Source organism: Sceloporus occidentalis, unplaced genomic scaffold (genome assembly GCF_023333645.1).
Source record: "Sceloporus occidentalis isolate IW3139 unplaced genomic scaffold, rSceOcc1.0.p SCAF_14, whole genome shotgun sequence".
NCBI classification, from domain to species: Eukaryota; Metazoa; Chordata; class Lepidosauria; order Squamata; family Phrynosomatidae; genus Sceloporus; species Sceloporus occidentalis.
The window spans coordinates 15,807,640-15,828,618 of NW_028316994.1; the positions used below are offsets into that span (position 1 = coordinate 15,807,640).

Sequence of the window (20,979 nt, forward strand, 5' to 3'; positions counted from 1 at the left end):
GATGAAGCGAAAATGGCAAGTAATTGCGTGAATTATTATCACACACAATTGCACAAATACAGTGATATCACAAATGCACTGTCACTGAAATCCTGAAAGTAAAAAGATGTGCGATTTTTCCAGGATATTTACAGGATAAACTCCCGATCGCCTTTGTGTGATAAACTTATGATTCTATGAGCCACACAGGAAACGTTGCAGAAAATTTGCTTATAAGAAAATATTGCTGTCAGATATTGCCGTCTGAGTCTGTAGAATCAGTCTGTAGAAAGATCTTGTAGCACCTTTGAAACTCACTGAAAGAAAGACGTTGGCAGCAGGAGCTTTCCTAGACTTCAGTCTACTTCCTCAGATGCATTCAGATGCATTGGAGATGCACTGAGATTCCCCAACTGCATCTGAGGAAGTAGGCTTTAGTCTAGGAAAGGTCATGCTGCCAACTCCTTTCTTTCAGTGAGTCTCAAGAGCTCTCTCCATAGGAAAACATAGGAGACCACTTGCCCAGAGAGAAACATGGGGGAATACTTTCTCATAATAGGGAAACACTGGAGGCTACTTGCCCAGAGAGAAACATGGGGAGCTACATTTCCTCCATAGCAAGAAAACCCTATGGGCAAGTGCTGTCATTTGTTTTAATACTTCTCGCCTGGAATAACAACAACAACGAGGAGGAGGAGAGGAAGGAAGGAAGGAAGGAAAGAAAGAAAGAAAGATAGAAAAGGAAAGAAGGAAGGAAGGAAAGAAAGAAAGATAGAAAAGGAAAGAAAAGGAAGGAAAGAAGGAAGGAAGGGAAAGAAAGAAGGAAGGAAGGAAGGAAGGAAGGACAGACAGACAGACAGACAGACAGACAGACAGACAGAGTAGTCTCTGGTGGGGAAGGGGGATTCTGGGACGTAATCTCCCCAAATGTATGCCCTTGCCCTTTTTGCAGCGCTGTAGATAACCCCCTCCTCTGATCTGGCTGCCAGAAGGTTGGGAAGGAAGGCCCTCTGCACTGGCTCAGAGGTACTCTTGACCGAGCCTGGATGGCAGCCTTCCAGCGCAGGAGTGCTTGCTTTCCCTGCTTCCTCCCCTTCCCTAGTTCCCGGCCAGAAGCAAGAGCCAGGCGGGGTTACATCATGCTGCCCCGCCGCTGTCAGCCTATCAGCCGGGGACGCAGCGCCCCTCCCCGCCTTGAAAAGCCGCCGCCCCCCGCCGCCCCGCCACCCGAGGCGCCCCGGAGCCAAGGCGGCAGCAGCAGCAGCAGCAGCAGAGGAGCCCCAGCAGCAGCAGCAGCAGCAGCAGCAGCAGCAGCAGCAGCAGCGCCATGCCGGCCCCCTACACCCGGATCCTGGGGTGAGCCTCCAGCCCCAAAGTCCCCGCCGGGACCCCCTTGCCTGGCCTCCCCTCCGACCCCTTGGCAGCCCCTCTTCCACTCCTCCATTCCCTCCTTTTCTCTCTCTCTGCCCCCAGGGATGCGTGCCCCCCGCCCTCCAGGACCCAGCGAGGGCACCTCCGTTGACTTTCTGCCTCTCTGTCTTCCTTCGCATCTCTGACGTTGAACCTCTTCTCCCTCTCTCTTCCTTTGCACTTTCCCCCTGTCCTCTTGTAACTCTCCTTCTGTCTTCCTTTCCACCCCCCCCTCTCTCTCTCTCTCTTCCTTTGCACCTTTCCCTCTGTCCTCTTTCGGAACTCTCCCTCTGGCTCTTTTTGAACCTCTTCCTCTGTCTTCCTTTGCACCTCTCTCTCTCTTCCTTGGAACCTTTCCTTCTGTCTTCCTTTGTACTTTTCCCTCTGTCCTCTTTTGGAACTCTCCCTCTCTCTTCCTTTATACCTCTCTCTCAGTCCCCCTCTTCCTTTAGACTTCTGCCTTCTTTTGAACCTTTCCCTCTGTGTGCCTTTGCACCTCTGCCTTTCCTTTGAACCTCTCCTTCTGACTTCCTTTGCAAACCTTTCCCTCTGCCTTCCTTTGCCCCTCTCTCTTCCTTTGCAAAACTCTCCCTCTGTCCTCCTGTCTCACATTCCTCCCATCCTCCTTTCCTTCCTTCTTTCTTCCTCCTCTCTCTCTCATCCTCATGCCATCCCACTCCATGCCCTCCATGGAGGGTGTGCCAGAACGGGAGGAAAAGGTGAGGGTGCCAAGGTCCCAAAGGGGTCAGAGCTTGGGGAAGTCCCTTTTTGGGACTTTTGTTGTTGTGTGTCTTCAAGTCATTTGCAACTTTGGGTGACACTAAGGCAACCCTATTATGGGGTTTCCTTGGCCTGTTTCTTCGGAGGGGGGTTGCCCTTGCCATCTTCTGAGGCTGAGAGTGTGTGACTTGTCCAGGGTCACTCAATGAGTTTACACAGCTGAGCCAGGATTCGAACCCTGGTCTCCAGAGTCATAGTCCAATGCAAAACACAACACCACACTGGTTCACCACACTTTTCTTGGGCCATATATTGCCAAATCCCCATTTGGGCGGGAGATTAAGGGAGCTGTACTCTCCAAAACAACATTCCTAATGGTTGTGTAGGGAGATGAGGGCTTCCCCACTAGGCTGGGGGATTCTGGGAGTTATAGTTCCCCCCAAAGATCTTTTCCAAACTGGGCTGGCGAGGAGAGGGCAGACTCTGAAGGACTTCCCGGTTTCTTATCACAATTACAGCTCCCTAGTAAAATATGGCTTCATCAGCATGGAAATGGGATGGAGAAAATATGAGGATCATCACAGGCAATGAAAAGTCCCTTGCAAACTTTGAATGGAGGAGGATTGGGTTATTTCCCCTCTCTGCTGTTATGAGGATCAGTTGGCCTTGTCTGTAAAATGGGCACAAAGTGGACCATCCTAGATTTTGCCCAGAGGCTGGCCAGTGATTTTTCACTCCTTGCTTCCACACTCCTGTCTTCCTTCCTGATACCTATTCTGCTGTCCTTATCTTGACACATCCTTTGTAGTTCTTTTATCATTAATCCCCAGCAGCCTGTGTACGTGTCTCATCCTTTGTGCAACTTGGCTTTGCTAATTCCTACGTCCTTCACACAACTTCATCCTATTTCTCTACCACCTAACTTCCCTCTCTGCCTCCCTCTCTTTGTCCACAACTCAGCCAATGTGCACACTCTTCTGTTTTGTTGTTGTTGTTGTGCACCATCAAGTCGTTTCCAACTTATGGCAAAAGTTTATCACTCGAAGGAGATTGGGAGTTTATCCCGTGAATATCCTGTAAAAATCACATAATTATGTGAAACAATTTCACACAATATTGCATAAAACCCGCCATTAAAGTGGCCACAAAGAAGCATTAACGCACATCTTTTTACTTTCGGGATTTTGGCGACAATGCATTTCGGATATCACTATATTTGTGCAATTGCGTGTGATGATCATTCGTGTAATTACTCGCCATTCTGCTTCATTTGCAGGATGCTTTAGATACGCTTTAATCTCCCTTTATTGCCAAAATTAGCCCCAGGGTGATAAACTCCATACAGTTTTCTTTGCAAGCTTCTTCATTGGGAGTTTGCAATTCCTATCCTCTAAAGCTGAGAGAGTGTGACTCACCCATATTACCCAATGGGTTTCCATGGATGAGGCGAGATTTGAACCCTGGTCTCCCAGTGTCCTAGTCCAACAGTCAAACCATCACTATGATCCTTTTCCAGAAGAAGTAATCATCTGTGTCAAAGGAGCTGAAACACCCACTAATCCTTATGAACACAGACCTTGATTTAATGTACAGACTGCGGCTCAGAATATTTCACAAAAATCCTAACAAGTCAGCCTTCAGTGACCTGTCAGAAATTGACCAGGGTTCCTCCACAATCGCTGGGGTTAGGAGTGAAGGACCCTCATGAATGGGGGGGGGGGGGGGATGCAATTCTTTTTACCTAAGGGAACACCTCTCTAGGAATCTCCAGGTTCTCCAGTGCAACTCTGTGGTCAACATCGGCCAGAGGTTGATCATAGAATCATGTTGGAGGACCTACAGATGCCTAGAGAGGTGTTTTCTCTAAGAACTTCAAGGTTCTCCAGCACAACTCTATGGTCAACATCTGGCAGAATTGTGCTGGAAGACCTAGAGATTCCGAGAGAGAACATATGAATCAAAACTGCAAATAATCAAATCCTTAAAAGTCAAATGCGGAAGGCCAACTGCGTATAGATTTGTGTCTCCCAGGGTTGTGGCAAAGCCAGGGCTTAGAGGGCCCAGGTACTATGACTTTTGGATTAATCGGAATAATGCCATTTATCCAAATCCTGAGCTGAGCAGCCATCCTTGTCATAAGCTCTCCAGTAATGAACAGTTCTGAAAGGGGAAACTAGGCTTCCCAGCAACAATTGATTGCTGTGTATAGTAACAATTTTACTATATTTGGAAAGTATATTGCCATATAGATATGGAGTATTATCACCATCAGAGCCAGTGTGGTGCAGCGGTTTGAGTGTTGGACTGTGACTTTGGAGACCAGGGTTCGATTCCCTGCTTGGCCACAAAACCGACTTTGTGACATTGGGCAAGTCACACTATCTCAGCCTCAGGGGATGGCAACAGCAAACTTCCTTTGAACCAACCTTGCCAAGAAAACGGCTTCAAGGCACACAACACACCCACCTATATTACCATATACTGAATAAGGAATGCCAAACATCCACAACACCCTGCTGGCTCTTCTCCTATTTTAGCACCCACTTTTTGAAGATTGCATTCCCAAAAACCAGGGGAGGAACCATCCTAGGTTTTGTGAACGCAACTCCAGTTGTGTGAATGCCACTCCAGTTTGGCCAGAAGCAAGGGCATGAAAACTAGATGGTTTGGATGGAGGACAGAGCTTGGGTCTGGGACAAGAGAGTGGCCTTGGGCAGAGTTAAGACTGAAGAACGGCACCCTTGTTTGTTTGACTGGACTTCCTAGTGCTCTTCCTTCTCCACGTCACCCATCCTCTCCTCCCCAGGGATCGCTCCCCCCCTTGTTGTTGCCACAACCTTTCACCCACAAGAGGAAATGCCAGTCCTGAACCAGTTCACGTCCGCTTTGTTTTCTCTACTCCTTTATTTCCTTTGCAATCGTTCCGGCCCAGATAGCTGGGTTTATGGCTAATCGAAGCCTTTAAGAGGAAACAAGGATATCCTTGCCCTCTTTCCGATATTCTCAAATTGCAGCTATTCCTACTGTGAACATAATCCAGGATGAATCAGGGTTAAATCCCCAAATGCACCCGATTGAGCTTTGAAAGCTTGCAACAAGTATATTGTGCATTCGGTTGGCCAATATACGTAGCACCCGTTTTTTGTGGTGACTGCCAAAAAATCCCACTTAATCCGGGATAATAGATATCGGGGTTTTCCCTGGGGTTTTAAAAAAGATCTGCAACATCAGTAGTGTGAATAACCGATGGGAATAGACCTGCAATAAATTCTGCCTACCAAAAAAAGGGGTTCTAAACGCATTCACATTGTTGACTCCATCTTTATTGAAATACTTGCAACCAAACAACCAAACTCACAGAAATGCAGACTGATGTGGTTCTGTAGTGTGAATAACAAGCCCGGAATGTGCGAGTGAGATAATTCACATCATCACGCTAAGCAAAAGACATCCGAATGACCCCTTGGATTGTCATGCATGTCCCCCAATTCAAAGACTGACCCCTTGAAGAAGGATTTTTGGAAGTCACCTGTGCCTACTGTGCCCACCTCTGCCACCGACTCCAATCTTTCTCTAAAATGGGGATTATCATAGTCAGCCTTCTGTGTGTCTGGGTGCACCAAAGGTTGTAAAACATACTGCAGAAATCATTCAGTTTGAGACTACTTTAACTGCCCTGGCTCAGTGCTAGGGAATCCTAGGAATTGTAGTTTCTTGTGGCACCAGAGCTTTTTCTGACAGAGAAGGCTCAATGTCTCACAAAACTACAGTTCTCAGAATTCCCTAGCACTGAGCCAGGGAGGTTCAAGCGGTCTTGAACTGAATAATTTCTGCAGTCCGTTTTGTAGCATAGACTGTAAAACATACACACACATTTAGAAGACAGATATGGAGAGTCAGGGTGCATCTACACTATAGAAATAATACAGTTTGATACCACTTTAAGTGCTGCAGCTCCATTCTATGAGATCCTGGGATTTGTTGTTTTGCAAAGTCTTTAGCCTTCTTTGCCAAAAAGTACTGGTCCCTCACAAATACTACAGATCCCCGGATTCTGTAGGAAAGCGCCATGTCAGTTAAAGTGGTGTCAAACTGCATTATATCAGCAGTGCAGATGCACTGTAAATCAGGAAAGTGACTGATTGAAAGTGGTTTTTCTAGTGAAAGCCAGCTAGGCCAAACAGACAGAGAATTTGGGGTTCTAGTTCTGTTTTGGCTTTAGAGATTTTTTTCCCCTTTGTCTCTGAGCATCAGTTCCCCTACCTATAAAATGGAAGCAATAATATCTGACACCCTGGGATGTTTCTAAAAGTAAACTGCATTGCAAATAAGACGCTGTGTGCCTACACATATTTCTTTGTACAGTAGTACCTTAAAATCAACTCTAACTTATTGTAACGATATACTAGATTTTTTCATGACAGGATGAGTTCAGAGGCAGTTTGCCTTTGCCTTCCTCTTAGGCTGAGAGAGTGTGACTTGCCCAAAGTCATCCAGTGGATTTCTATTGCTGAGCAGGGATTCGAATCCTTGTCTCTCTGGCCAGTCTAATATTTAAACCTCTACACTGCACCCATTCATCCTACTAAAATCAATGGGACTTGGAGCAGACATGGGTAGGATTACACACCTATGCATCCAAGAAGAACAATCAACTGGTCCTTCCTCACAAGCTTGATCTGTTGTTGGGTGCCCATTTTACACATGAGAAACCAAGGCTGGGAGAAAGCAACTCACCCAAGGCCAAACAGTTAGGTCAGTGGCAGAGGTAGATAGGCTTGGAACAGCCCAAATGGCATTGATTCCTCCAACACCAGAGAAATCCATAGGCTTGCAAAATTGCTGGAGAACAGATCCCCTCTCCTCTTTCACAACAAGGGCTCTGTGTGAATTTGCTGAGCACAGTGGCTGGCTTATCTGTATTTTTTATTATTTTTATTTAATTAAGAAATCTCCCCCGAAGCAGTGTGGTGGAGATGCTAACTGGGAGTTGTGGAGGAGGGAAGGGCAACATGTGGGAACAACATGTTCCCAGCTCCTGACCCATGCGCATGCCCCCCTTCCTATCCCATAGCAAGCCTTGGCTTGGGTGAAAGTCCATGCCATGCAGTTCGTCCCCTGCCCTTTACTCTTGGAGCCTAGCCAACAACAGGTGAACCCTCACCTACCCCAAATCTTTCGTGCAAGGGTCAGGGAGTTGTGTGTGCTTTACTCAAGCACAAATAACCCAGCCGAGAGTGCAGAAATGCATAATGGAAGTGGGAAGGACAGGGAGTTGGGGGTCAAAAGTCAACATACCACCAAGCCCCAGGATTTGATCCTTAAACCTCTAATGTTTTGAGTTCAGCATTGGGTACATGAGAAGGGCTTAAATATGAGATCAGAGCTCAAGGAAGTGATTTTATGGGGGGGGGGGGGGGGCTATAACTCCCAGAATCCCCCAGCCAGCATGGCCAGTGGGGATGCTGGAAACTCGCCCCACATCTGCACACTGAAATGTTTTTAGCATTGTAGCAGAGTTTGGGGAAGGGATTTTTAGGGACTATGAGTCCCAGATTCCCCTCACCAGCAATGGCTCTAGAGCCACTTCTGTATCCTGTAAGGTTTTTAGCAACATAGCAGATTTGGGGGAAGGGATTTTGAAGGACTGTGACTCCCACAATCCCCCAGCCAGCATCATCAGTGGGGATGCTGGAAACTCTAGTCCCATTTCTGCACCCTGAAAGGTTTTTAACAATAGCAGAGTTTAGGGAAGTGATTTTGAGGGACTGTAACTTCCAGAATCCTCCAGCCAGCATGACCAGTGGGGATGTTGGAAACTATCATTCATAATTATGCAAATGGGCATGCGAAGATGCTGGACACTGCAGTCTAAAACATCACTTTTCCAACAAGGTCTCAACTGCATAGTTATAGCACTTTGTTGTGACTCCATGATATGGAATCCTGAGATTCATCCTTTGGTGGGGGGTACTCAGAATTCTTTGCTAGAGTGCTCTACTGCCTCACCAAACCACAAATCCCAGGGTCCTACAAGATGTAGCCATGACAGCTCATGAATTATAGGATCAAAGTCCTATAATTGTGTTGTGTAAAAGTGACCCTAGCTCTGCACCAGGCATGTAAGCGGGGCATTTGTGGATAGGATTTGTACACGGTCGCACTTCTGTGTGTAGATTCTCATGCAAAAGTGGAAACCCTGATGCCCACACCCATTGGTACAAGGAGGAGTACCTGAGCATCTTCGGCACTTCAAACAGCCTGTGCAAATTTTGATAACTATGTTGACAATTTAATATTTTTTTTAAAAAAAAACAGACCTGTAGTTTTTCATCAAGGGGGTAACCACATGACGCTTCCATATTGACAGCAGTCCAGCAAAGACATGTGTTTGCACATGAAAAGTGTGAGTCTCAGTGCTTCTCCCACCCCACCCATGTGTGGGTGCTGCGCATTGTGGGGAAAATCTGCCAGGGTTAGTGGGTGATAGTCTCTATATTCCCAGAATATACTACTGTTGTCTGCCTTCAGATTAAATTTACCCTACCGTCCCACACATCCTGTTCTCTCAGAAAGTCCACACGCTTGGTTAACCACCGTTCTGCATGAGAAGCTGCCCTTGGGAAACTTGCAAATCTGTGGGACAGATGTAAAGATATATCCGCATGAAGAGATGTGCCAAGGAAACACAGACACAGCCTTCTTTGCACAATGTATGCAGACTATTAAAAAACAATCATAGACTCAGAGGGAATCTATGGGGTCATCTAATCTGTCCCATGTCAGTGCAGAAACTCACAGCAAAAACACCCCTGACAAGTGGCCATCCAACTTTCCAAGCTCCAACATAAGGGAATCAACTACAAGTTCAGACTCCTTTATCCAAAATGCTTGGGACCAGAAGTGTTTGGAATTGGGGGGGGGGGGGGGGGTATTGGATTTGGAATATTTGCATATACACATTGAGATACCTTTTATGTGGGACACAAACCTGAACATGAAGTTCATTTATGTTTCCTGTACACCTTATACACATAGCCTGAAGATAATTTTATACACAATATTTTTAATAATTTTGTGCATGAAACAAAGTTTGTGTAGATTGTATCATCAGAAAACAACGGTTTCACTATCTCCCATGTGGACAGTTTTGGATTTTGGAGTATTTCGGATGTTGAAATCCTGAGCCAGTCCTTTCCACTGTCCACCAGCAAATGTTTTCTGGAAGTTTTCCCTCATGTTAATTGGATCTGGTTTGCTCTGTGTTCTCTTTCTTTTGAAAAGTCTGCATGCTGTCAGAGAAGCACATGACTTTTCATTCCTTCTTACATATGCACAATGCTACATTCATGTGCCTCCCCAAAATGCATGCATACTCATGCTATTGAGGAAATGTTCAGTCACATCCTTGTAGAAAGGCCTTGCTTGACCCAATGCCTCTATATGGGTTGGACTACAGCTCCCATCACCTTGCAGCAAAGTTGGCTTTGAAATTGTAATCCAAAACCTCTAGAGATTATATGGGGTGGTTTCACAGTATATATTTATAATTCTCTGATTCTGCTTTAATTGCCATGGCTGCATCCTATGAAATCCCAGGGTTTGTAGTGCAGTGAGAGCTTTCTGGCTAAGAACTTGAAATACCTCTGCAAATCCCAGGTTTCCATAGGATGTATCCTGGACAGTTAAAATGGAATCATACCACTATAACTGTATCATGAGATAGTGCTCTAGGTTGGGTAAAGCTGTTCCAGAGCCTCCTACTTTCTTATGCATTTGTACAAAGTTTTCATGCTCAAAACCATGGGTGCTTTCCTGTCAATAGATCTAGAACCTTTATAACATATTCACGTAACACATATTTATGAGTACAGGATATGTTTCTGTTAGCTCACTGTCTTTTGCACAAGTGTGTGTCAAATTGCTTTGGTGCACTAACATATGACTTGCACATTCTCTCCTGTACATGCACGTGCACAGCCTTTTAGCTTGTTGTGAATGTGCAGACATTTCTGCCAGGTTGGTAGTCAAACTTGCACAAAATTCTCACATGTTGGATATCACAGTGTGGTCTTTTGTGCTTCTGGAACAAGATATACACTTGGTCCAGTTTTGTTCAGAGCTCAATGGTGGTGGTGGTGATAGTGGGTTTTTTGGATGGCAACTCCCAGAAGCTAATGGCTGTGTCAGTTGGGGGATTCTGATAGTTGTTGTCCAAAAGTTAAATTTTCCCACCATACAATTTTGGAATAGAGAATTGCTAGGCTGGTATATCGAGGTGGCATCTGAGATTACCATCTTGAGTTTTTATCTGCACCCATCCTCTTTTTGTTTTCATGATGGCACTCCTGCTGTATTTGTGTTGACAAAGGGTTGGATTAGATTACTTTGAGATTCCCTTCTAACTGTACCTTTCTATTGTTCTTGTATTCAGTCGCACTTTTTCCTTCTCCATTCCCCTGTAGTCTCGGAGCATGCTCTCTGAGATGCTGGTCGGCAGTCCCAGTCCGCTGGGCCCATGCCCCCCGGGTGCTACATGGAGACCTTAGCAAACTTTCGGGACGAGTCCAAGAGTTTGTAGAACAGGGGGTGAAACTTTGCCAGCCAGATAGCATCCACATCTGTGATGGGACTGAGAAGGAGAATGGCAAGATCTTGAACCTCCTGGAGTCGGAAGGAGTCATCAAGCCGCTGACCAAATATGAGAACTGGTGAGGGCCTTTGTGGTCTGGGTATGAATGGGGGTTCCTGAAGGAAATGCAAAATTAGTGCATATTCTGTGCAAATTTGGGGAGTGTTCTGTGGAGCCCCCTAATGGGGAAATACTTGGATTGCAGGCATAATTATACTATACCAGGAGTGTACAATCCATATTCACTTTTTCTCCATAGCTGGCTAGCCAAGACCGACCCTAAGGATGTGGCCCGAGTGGAAAGCCGAACAGTTATTGTAACTGAGAACCAAAGGGACACACTGCCCATTCCTGCCCCCGGGGTCAAAGGGCAATTGGGCAACTGGATGAACCCCAAGACATTCCAGGAGGCAGTGGATGACCGGTTCCCTGGTTGCATGAAAGGTAAGGTGGAAATAGTTGTGGGGCACTGATGATATATTAGGGATTTTTCCTATCTAGAAAGACATTTTCAGCCCTTCAGGTGTTGTTGGACTGCAGCTCCCATCAGCCTCAGCCAGTAGGCCCAGAGATGAGGGGTGCTGGGAGTTGATGATCTATACAGTTCCCACCTTGATCTAGAAAGCACTGGCTCCAGGCTAGGACCCAATTTGGCAGGATCAGGAAAATTTAGCAAGGAAAGATACAGATCCTTGTTAATTTATTATTTCTCTGTCCCTCTTTGTTTATATTCAATCTGCTTATTAATTCAAATGCCTATTTATTTTTCTCTCCCCAACTAGGAAAACTTTTCTGCATCCCTCCCTGAAACCTTCTGCACATTCCAGTCCTTCCACATTCCTTCTTCAGTTTCCATTTATCACCCCCTCCATTTGTGTGCCTTAATAGGGCTCTCTCTCAGTCCCACCTGCAGACATGAGACTCTTCCTTTAGAGTTGTTGCTTCACTCTCTTGCCTGTCAAGTGGTAGTTAAAAATGATTGATTTGAAGTCAAGGGCTTTCATGGCTGGCATCCATAGTTTTTGTGGGTTTTTCAGTCTATGTGGCCATGTTCTGGAAGAGTTTATTCCTGATGTTTCTCCAACATCTGTGGCTGGTATCTTCAGAGAATGCTGGCATGGAAGAGAGCGGTTAATCTGTCTATTGGTCTGTTGGTGAATGGCAAGGCCTCAGGTGTCTATTTAATTAGTCATCCATTGTCTGGGTTTTCCCAGCAGACAATTAGTATAAAAATATTATTATACAATAAAAAACTAATTATTTATGTATCAGATCTTTTAAAGAAAAACCACATGCTTTATTATTATTTTAGCCTGCTGCCATTGGTTTGTATTGATTTTCATCTATTTTATGAAACATTTATAATTGACTTAGATTGGGGGCTCAATTTTCTGCATCTGGGAGCCACACAGACTGCCAAAATGCCCCCAGCTTTTCTAAATAATTGATATGCGTCCAGTGGGTTTCCTGGTCTCTAAAGTCATAGTCTAATGCTCAAGCCACTATGCCACACTGGCCCTCCTGCATACATAGATGCATACATTTATTTTGATAAAAAATACTTACGGTATTTCCCAAACTCTTTATCCAGAGATCTCAGGGTAGCATACAATAAAACCCATCTAACAAATTTAAAACAGAACACATAATTTAAAAATGATTTCAAAAAGCTAAAGACAAACTCAACATTTAGCAGGTTAAAATACAGATTTTAAAAGCTGAAATAGGTTAAAATGAATTAAAACCATGTACACAAGGAGGGATCTTTGTGAAACCAATAAGGCCCCAAAAGATTTTTACCAAGAACCATATACATATTGGATATATCCTGTGTGAATATCAGGAATACTCTGTGGAGCCACCTCTTGGCAGAATACTTGCATTGTGAGCATAATTGTACTCTGTGTGCATGTGTGTTTATATGTGCCTTCAAGTCACCTGTCGACTTATGGCAAGCCCATGAATTTCATAGGGTTTTGTTAGGCAAGGAGTCCTCAGAGGTGATTTTTCTAGTTCATTCCTCTGAAATATAGCCTATAGCACCTAGTGATCTCCCATCCAAGTACTAACCAGGGCTGATCTTGCTTAGCTTCCAAGATCAGCCAGGATCTGGTGCCTTTAGGCAATTTAGGACCAATTGTACTAGAAAAAGGATGGTCCAGGGAACCTGGAAAGGTCAAGAGTTGCAATGCAACTTTGCCTATCCCTGATGTTGCCTCAAATCAAACATATCAACAATGACCCTTCAGTTCCCCATTCTCTTTCTGTAGGGCGTACCATGTATGTCATCCCATATAGCATGGGTCCTATCGGCTCACCCCTGTCCAAAATTGGGATCCAGCTAACAGACTCAGCCTATGTGGTCGCCAGCATGCGCATCATGACCCGCATGGGTGTTGCCGCCCTCCGCACTCTGGGAGATGGGGAATTTGTCAAGTGCCTCCATTCTGTGGGGCGACCCCTACCCCTAAATGGTAAGTGTGTCTTTCACTGGGATTGTGGTAGTGGGAAATTAATAACAAATTAATAGATGAACAGTCACTGACGAAAGAGACTCGGGGAGCTTCCAAACTGTGTAACTCCCTGCCAAAGGAAACTAGGTTGACCCCTCTTTGGTTTCTGCCACCAAAGACCTACCTATTTATCCAAGCCTTTGAATGTTAACCATCTGGTGCAGAAGGTCTTGTAAATGGGTTGTATTGGATTTGCATTTGTATTTTTACGATTATTTCTATATTTCAGCTGCCTTTTAAAAACAGTTTTACTGTTTAATGTCCCTCTTTATTTGTATTTTTAACTTTTGTGCTAGCCATAGTTTTAACTCTATAGGCTGAGTCTTCCTTATCCAGAATTCCAAAATCTGAAATACTCCAGAAACCAAGACTTTTTTCATGGGTGGCTGAGATAGTGACACCTTTGCTTTCTGATAGTTCAGTGTACACAAACTTTGTTTTGTGCACAAAATTATTTAAAATATTGTAGAAAATGACCTTTAAGCTATGTATAAGAGGTCTATATGCAGCATAAATGAATTTTGTGTTTAGACTTGGGTCCCATCTCCAAGATATCTCATTATGTATGTATATGCGAATAGAGGTATTCTAAAATCCAAAACATTTCTGGTCCTAAGTGTCTTGAATAAGGGAGATTCAACCTGTACTAGGTTTTAACTCAGATTGTTAGCCACCTTGGCTCCCATATTGAGAAAAAGGTGGTGACAGGGGGTGTGCTCATGACGCCCCTGTTCCGTCATTCCCTGGAAGTTTCTCAATATGGCACAGAGCACTTTTTACCCAAGACTGCCTTGCGCAAAAAAAAAATAGCAAAGCGATTTCACATAAAAGTTTGCCACCAGGTATGCAACTGACTTCAAATGAAGGTCACTAAAAATTCAGAGCTGGTTGGTGCATAGTTCCATATGGCCTCTGATGCTTTAAAGTCAAACTGGCTTTTGGGAACTGTTTCAACTATATACTTTTAGGAAATACTTTAAAAATAGAGTTTTTGTATGCGTATGCATACCTGTACATATACATATAAATAATAGTTTAGTTTAACTAGTTTTTAAAAGAGTTTAACCTATCTATATCTATATCTAGAGAGAGAGAGAGAGAGATCTGCTTTTATATGTGTGTTTGGATGGATGTGATTTAAAAAGAAACAAACATCACTATTCACAGGTTTGTTCTGGATCTCAAAAGGATATAACTTAATCACTCAGAACTTAATAGTTTAATTTACAAGCAAAATGTTTGGTTTTCTGTCTAAGGAAGATCACTGAGGAAGGTAGAAGATCTGATATGTCTTTTAAACAGATGTTTTCAGTTTTTATTAAATCTATATCAGTTTTACAGTATCTATCTGAGATTCATATTTACCTGAAAAGAGGGTTGTTCAGTTGCTTTTTCATCTCTCTCACACACAAAATGTCAATATGGAAATAATTAATCTGCTTTTATAGAAGGCTCTGGTAGGTATCACCACAAGGACCCAAGTGGGCAGAAAAGCATTAAACAAATCATTTTAATAAATACAGTCGACCCACTGTATCCACTGATTTTTTATCCATGGATTCAAACATCCATGGCTTGAAAATATTAAAAAATATGTAAATTTCAAAAAGCAAATCTTTTGCCAATTTATATAAGGAACACCCTTTTACTAAGCCATTGTATTTAATGGGACTTCAGCATACATTGATTTTAGTATCCATAGGGGGTCCTGGAACCAAACCACAGCAGATACCAAAGGCCCACTGTAGATAAAACAGCAACAAACTCTTCCCACCTCCTTTTAAAGTTCACTTGTTGGTAAGCAATTTCTGCAGAAGAGAGATGATCCCTGACTCCTGTTTTTCCCCTTCTCTGCCCTCCTGCCCATTGCAGAAGAACTGGTGAACAACTGGCCGTGTAACCCTGAGAAGACCATAATCGCACATGTCCCCAAACGCCGAGAGATTGTCTCCTTTGGCAGTGGCTACGGTGGCAACTCCCTCCTGGGCAAAAAGTGTTTTGCTCTGCGTATCGCCTCTTGCATTGCCAAAGACGAAGGCTGGCTGGCTGAACACATGCTGGTGAGAAGGGATGGATTGAAAGGATACTCAAAAGCCTACAACCTACTTGGGTAGGGTGAGCAAGGTTGGCTCTCATGCCTTTAACGGTTGTGGCTTTAGAAAATCATATATTGCATACATCCTGTGCAAGTCTCAGGAGTACTTTATGGAGCCACATGTTGACAGAATACTTGCATTTCAGGTATAATTGTGCTCTCTCTGTTTATACCTTCAAATTGCCTGTTGACTTATGGCATGGAAACCTTTGGAATTTCAGAGCAGTTTCTTAGGCCAGGAATACTACAAGGTGATTTTACCACAATCTTTCTCTGAATACAGCATCTGGTATTCATTGGTGGTCTCCCACCAAATATTAACCAGAGTAGATCCTGCTTAGCTTCCAAGATAAGATGCAATCTGGTGCCTTTAGAGTACTTAGATGGCTGGAGGGAATTTCAGCAGTTGTAGCTTGTCGTGAAACAAGTTATCAAGCAACACTTGTTGAAATGCCGCCTTCTACATGACTGCTAAAGGTACAGGAACCCTCCCTAGTTCTCAGTCTGTTGTTGTTGTCTGTCTTCAAGTTGTTTCTGACTTATGGGGACCCTTAGACAAGCCTATCACAGGGTTTTCTGGGCAAGATTTGTTCAGAGGGGATTTGCTTTTGTCTTCTTCTGAGGCTGAGAGAGTAGGTACGACTTGGCCAAGAAAACCCAGTAGGCTTCCATGGCTGAGTAGGGATTCAAACCCTGGTTTGAGTTGTAGTCCAAAACTCAAACCATTATACCATGCTGGCTCTGCTTGCACTCTGGCAACCTAAGAAGCTCAGGATGTCAAACGTTCCCCCTTTTTTGTGGAGTACAGTCACACAGAATCTCAGTCAGTGTGGCCAGGATTTGGGGGTAAGGGTTATATTCCCCAAAAGAAAGATTTCCAGGCCCTAGTTCTGTGTCCTGTGGGGGGGGGGGGGCGGGTTGGTGTCTGTTAGCAAAGGATTCTGAAACAGAATAGTGATGGATAACCAGGGCTGGGATGGGTGGATGGGTGTTTGGATCGCCAGTCGCAAGGCCAAAGGACAGTAGGTGTTTACATTGTCTTGGAGGGATATTTAACAAGCAAATATTAATTGGTTAATGACTGACAGAGGCCTACTCAAATCCCAAGCATACAAGGATGAGTCTGACGCACAAGAGGAGGAGAGGGAAATGGAAGACATGAGGGCTTTTGTCAGGACACAGAGGGCATTGGCCCATGTGGGGACAAGTGAAGAGATCTGAGGGAGTTTTGGGGGAGGGTTGCCAAATCTCAGGACCTGGCCCTGACTCTACACTTTTCATGTACTATTTCCAGAACGGGGATGAAGATGCACATCCTCCAGGTTTAAGGGCTGTGTGAAAATCTCCTGCTCAGCTAGAAGAGCATCAGTTTTCTACAGTTTGCAAGGATTAATTAATTCATTGCTGCACCTTGCAAAGACTCTTGGGGTTTCTGTTTTTATACACCTGGCTTCCTCCTTCCTTTCCAGGATTTGAGGTTTCAGGGCTCACCCTCCACTTTGCATCCACTTGCTAGAAGCAAGTTGGCTAGAATAATAGAATAATTGAATCTTAGAGTTGGAAGAGACTGCAAGGGCCATCCAGTCCAACCCCCTGCCATGCAGGAATTCTCAATCAAAGCATCCCCAACGGATGGCCATCCAGCCTCTGTTTAAATGGTCCTTGGTGTGTCTTCCTAAATAGTTCAGAAAGGATAATTCCCTCTTCAGTTAGGACTTCTGCCTTAATTTCCAAACAGGAACATATGCTTTCTCTCTCCCTGTGTGCATGTGCATGTTTGAATGATATACAACCTATCGGCAATTGTAGTTTGTATTTAATACACAGTTCTTCATTGCAACCAGGGATGCTAGCTTAAAAATAAAAAGCAGAACTTCTCTTGAATCAAAAAACTACACACAGGCAAAAATACAACTGAAGATTTACCCATTGCTGCCTCTCCATGCTTTGAAGGCTTCAGTGTTAGGCATAGCTGCAGGGAAAAAATATGGGGAAAATGTATGAAATTTCCATTAAACAAAATTATGCTTTATGACCCAAACATTTTTCATGGCCCATTTCATGGCACACTCAAGACTTTTTCTTGAAATAAACTTGCATTTGTTAAAACAAGAAAGTCATCTGACATTTGGAAGTGTTCACATACCTACACGTACATCACAAATGTTGCTTTCTTGTTGGGGTTTTTAAAAAACTTTTATTGGTAGTTAAAGTGGTGTCAAAGTGCTTTATTTCTGCAGTGGAGATTAGACCGGAGCTGGAGGTCAAAAAATTAAAATTAAAATAAATAAATGCTCCTGACAAGACTGTTGGAAATTGTCCATCCCTGGCCTGTAGCAAAGCACTTCGAGAAAGAAAGATGTAGGGGTTGGTGGGTTCTCAGCGCATGTGCATGCTATTCCTTTGGCCTTGCCAAGTTCTTGCTCATGGGTTTCATGCACAATTCATGTGCTGCTCATGCTCTCTTCCAGATCCTGGGGCTCACAAATCCCGAGGGGAAGAAGAAATATGTGGCCGCAGCTTTTCCCAGCGCATGTGGAAAGACCAACCTGGCCATGATGAACCCTACCTTGCCTGGCTGGAGAGTGGAGTGTGTGGGAGATGACATTGCCTGGATGAAATTTGACAGTGATGGTGAGTTGCATGTTGGCGGGGAAGGGCGAGAGTAAATCTAAGGAGAATGAAGCCAAAAGAGTATAGCTTCTCTCCAGTACTCACATTCTGGAGTTAGGAAGTTTCAGGTTTTGGTGAAAGGCAATGTGGTATAGTGGTTTGTATGCTGCATTTAGGTAGGAAAGACCTGAGCCCTTATCAGATGAGTCTGGAACTGGGGGTCTTCAGCACTGGGCGGTTCGAATTCACGTTATTTCGCACAATACCATCATACCAGCATTCGAATGGCCCAATCCGAACTCACGTGAATGCGCGAGATGCCGAACTGAATGCGTACTGGCTCCTCTTTTTGGAGCGTGTTGGCCAGTGCGCTGGTAAGGGGATTGGCAATATCCTGGATTGGGGCTCTGTTCGATCTCAGTGCGAATGGCTCTGGTGTGACTACCCAATCCTGAATTCCATCGCAAGACCCCCAGATTCCAATTTTAACTTCCGGTGGGTCTTTCCTCTTGCCGGTTCCAGGGAAGCGGGGGGGGCGGTTCCAGCGGCCTCCTCCTCCTCCTCCCGGCTTGGGAGCCAGCATAAGCTGCATCCCAAGAAGGGAAGAGGCGCGGGGGCCGCTGGAATCGTGGTTCCGGCAGCCTCCTCCTCCTCCTCCCGGCTTGGGAGCCAGCATAGGCTGCATCCCAAGAAGGGAAGAGGCGCGGGGGCCGCTGGAACGGCGGCGATCGCCGCGATTCTAGCGGCCCCGCGCCTGTTCCCTTCTTGGGATGCAGCTTATGCTGGCTCCCAAGCCGGGAGGAGGAGGAGGAAAAAAGCATCCCCATTTACTTAGATGGCCATCCAGCCTCTTTGACAGCCGCTGGAACTGGTCCTCCCCCCCCCCAGAATACATATTCACACACTCACACACACACACGTACAACCGGGCATTGCTAATTTGTTGCAAGGGAAGGTCATGGTAATGTTAAAACCAAGCAGGAATGTAGAGAGGAAACAGAGAGGAATGTAGAGAGGGCACGTTGTATCGCGATTGTTAATGTGCATGAGCTGGCTCTCCAGCTGTTTACCAGGCTGTCATGACGTGACCTCCCCTTTCACCCCGGAAGCGTTTAAGGTCGCAACCCATGCAGGGCACCACTGAGCATGTGCCAGGGGGCCGATACGAATCGGCCAATCCTCATGTTGAGCACCGGTGTGACAAAACATTCTGCACTGAATGCACTTCGCGCGAATGCGTATTGGCCAATTTGAATCATGCCAATTCGGAGGGGCTCCCAGGTATGATGGTATTGTGCGAAATAACGTGAATTCGAACCGCCCAGTGCTGAAGACCCCCAGTTCCAGACTCATCTGATAAGGGCTCTGGGTTCTAATTTCACTCCAGCCATGAATCACCTTGGGCTGGTCTCTACTGAAGAGCCAGTGGGTTATGGTGACTATAGCGCAAGGATGGGCATTGTGTGATCCCCCAGATGTGGCAGAACCACTAGTGCCAGAAGCCTTAGCCGGCAGAGCCAGTGCTGAGGAATGTTGGGAGTTGTAGTCCAACAAAATGAGGCAACCATGATTCCCTGTATTGTTAAGGAGTACTGGACTGAGACAAGGCCATCCAGGTTCTAGTCTGCACTATGCCATGAAAATCACTGGGTGAGAGCCACATGTGCTGCCTTGAACTTTTTTAGTGCGAATCTCCCCAAACCAAGGTTGGCTAAGGGATTCTGGGAGTTATAGCCCAAAAAAGTAATTTCTCTAAGCTCTAGATGAGATATTCAAGAAAAAGATTCCAGAATCTGAAGCAGATTCTGCTCTTTGCCTCCTTTGCAGGTGTCCTACGGGCCATCAACCCTGAAAATGGTTTCTTTGGAGTGGCACCAGGTACCTCCACCAAAACCAACCCCAACGCCATGCATACCATCCAACGGAACACCATCTTCACCAATGTTGCTGAGACCAGCGAAGGGGGAGTCTACTGGGAAGGCATTGACCAGATGATCCCCGCAGGGGTTACCATCAGCACATGGCAGGGGAAGCCCTGGAAGCCAGGTAAGGCATTGTGGTCTCTTGTAAAGGGTTCTGGGTCACATTTTGAGCAAAGACATTTAGGAGTAATCCTTGGTGACTCTCTGCATGGGACACAGGGTGAGGAAGGAGGAGATAGGAGTCGGAGCCCTACCAAGAGGAAGAGGCAAATACAAGTTGAGTCTCCCTTATCTGAAATGCTTGGGACTAGAAATATTTTAGATTTCGGGTCTTTTGGAATTTTGATGATGGGACCAAAGTCTAAATTCAAGATTCATTTATGTTTCATATACACTTTATACACATAGCCAGAAGATAGTTTTATACACAATATTTTAAATAATTTTCTACACAAAACAAAATTTGTGTACACTGGACCATCAGAAAGGAAAGTGTCACTATCTCAGACACCCATGAAAAAGTCAGATATAGCTGTGTTAGTCTGTAGAATCAATATGTAGTGAGATCTTGTAGCACCTTTGAGACTAGCTGAAAGAAAGAAGTTGGCAGCATGAGCTTTTGTAAATTTCAGTCTACTTCCTCAGATGCATTTGGACTAAATCCAAATGTGTGGGAGAAAATCACACGGGGGATGAATTTTTTGTGGGATTGGGTGGTTTGGGGAAATGGCCAAGGGCTTGGAGGCCATAAATGTGGGGTCGAAGATCACATGTGGGCCATGGGCCACATTTTCCTCATTCCTGGGTCCCTCAGCAGCACAGAGCAAGCCTTGTATCCCTATCTGAAATCCTGGACAGCTACTGTCTTTCAGTCTACTAGATCAGGACAAGCGACACTGACCTACAAGCCACGTGTGGCCCTAAACCCTATTTTTGTTGTCCCTCTAACTTTGCTGCTGCTATATAATCTGCCACTATCCACGCTCCCACAAACATCATAAGTCAAAGTACCATATTTTGGTGCTCAAATGCCCTTTGGAGGCAGTGAGGCATTTTTGCCACATTTTTTTACCCACTTGGGCCAATTTAGCTGCA

At 45.0% G+C, this 20,979-nt stretch overlaps 1 protein-coding gene and 1 long non-coding RNA gene across 2 annotated transcripts in view; one reads left to right on the top strand and one right to left on the bottom strand.

The window, feature by feature from the left end:
- Positions 1 to 1,306: 1,306 nt before the first annotated feature.
- The window catches only part of LOC149304226 (phosphoenolpyruvate carboxykinase [GTP], mitochondrial-like), a 28,057-nt gene continuing 8,384 nt past the window's right edge, over positions 1,307 to 20,979 (top strand). The window contains exons 1-7 of the mRNA XM_089481038.1: positions 1,307 to 1,335; positions 10,575 to 10,820; positions 11,001 to 11,185; positions 13,012 to 13,215; positions 15,127 to 15,314; positions 17,821 to 17,983; positions 19,790 to 20,008. Of these exons, the coding sequence (XP_089337164.1) occupies positions 1,307 to 1,335; positions 10,575 to 10,820; positions 11,001 to 11,185; positions 13,012 to 13,215; positions 15,127 to 15,314; positions 17,821 to 17,983; positions 19,790 to 20,008 (1,234 nt within the window). The remainder of the gene's footprint in view (positions 1,336 to 10,574; positions 10,821 to 11,000; positions 11,186 to 13,011; positions 13,216 to 15,126; positions 15,315 to 17,820; positions 17,984 to 19,789; positions 20,009 to 20,979) is intronic.
- On the bottom strand, positions 8,078 to 17,399 carry LOC149304227 (uncharacterized). The gene is made up of 5 exons (XR_016272011.1): positions 17,276 to 17,399; positions 12,308 to 12,363; positions 11,649 to 11,853; positions 10,521 to 10,857; positions 8,078 to 8,745 (listed from the first exon to the last, which is right to left on the bottom strand). It is a non-coding gene; the product is annotated as an uncharacterized LOC149304227 (long non-coding RNA).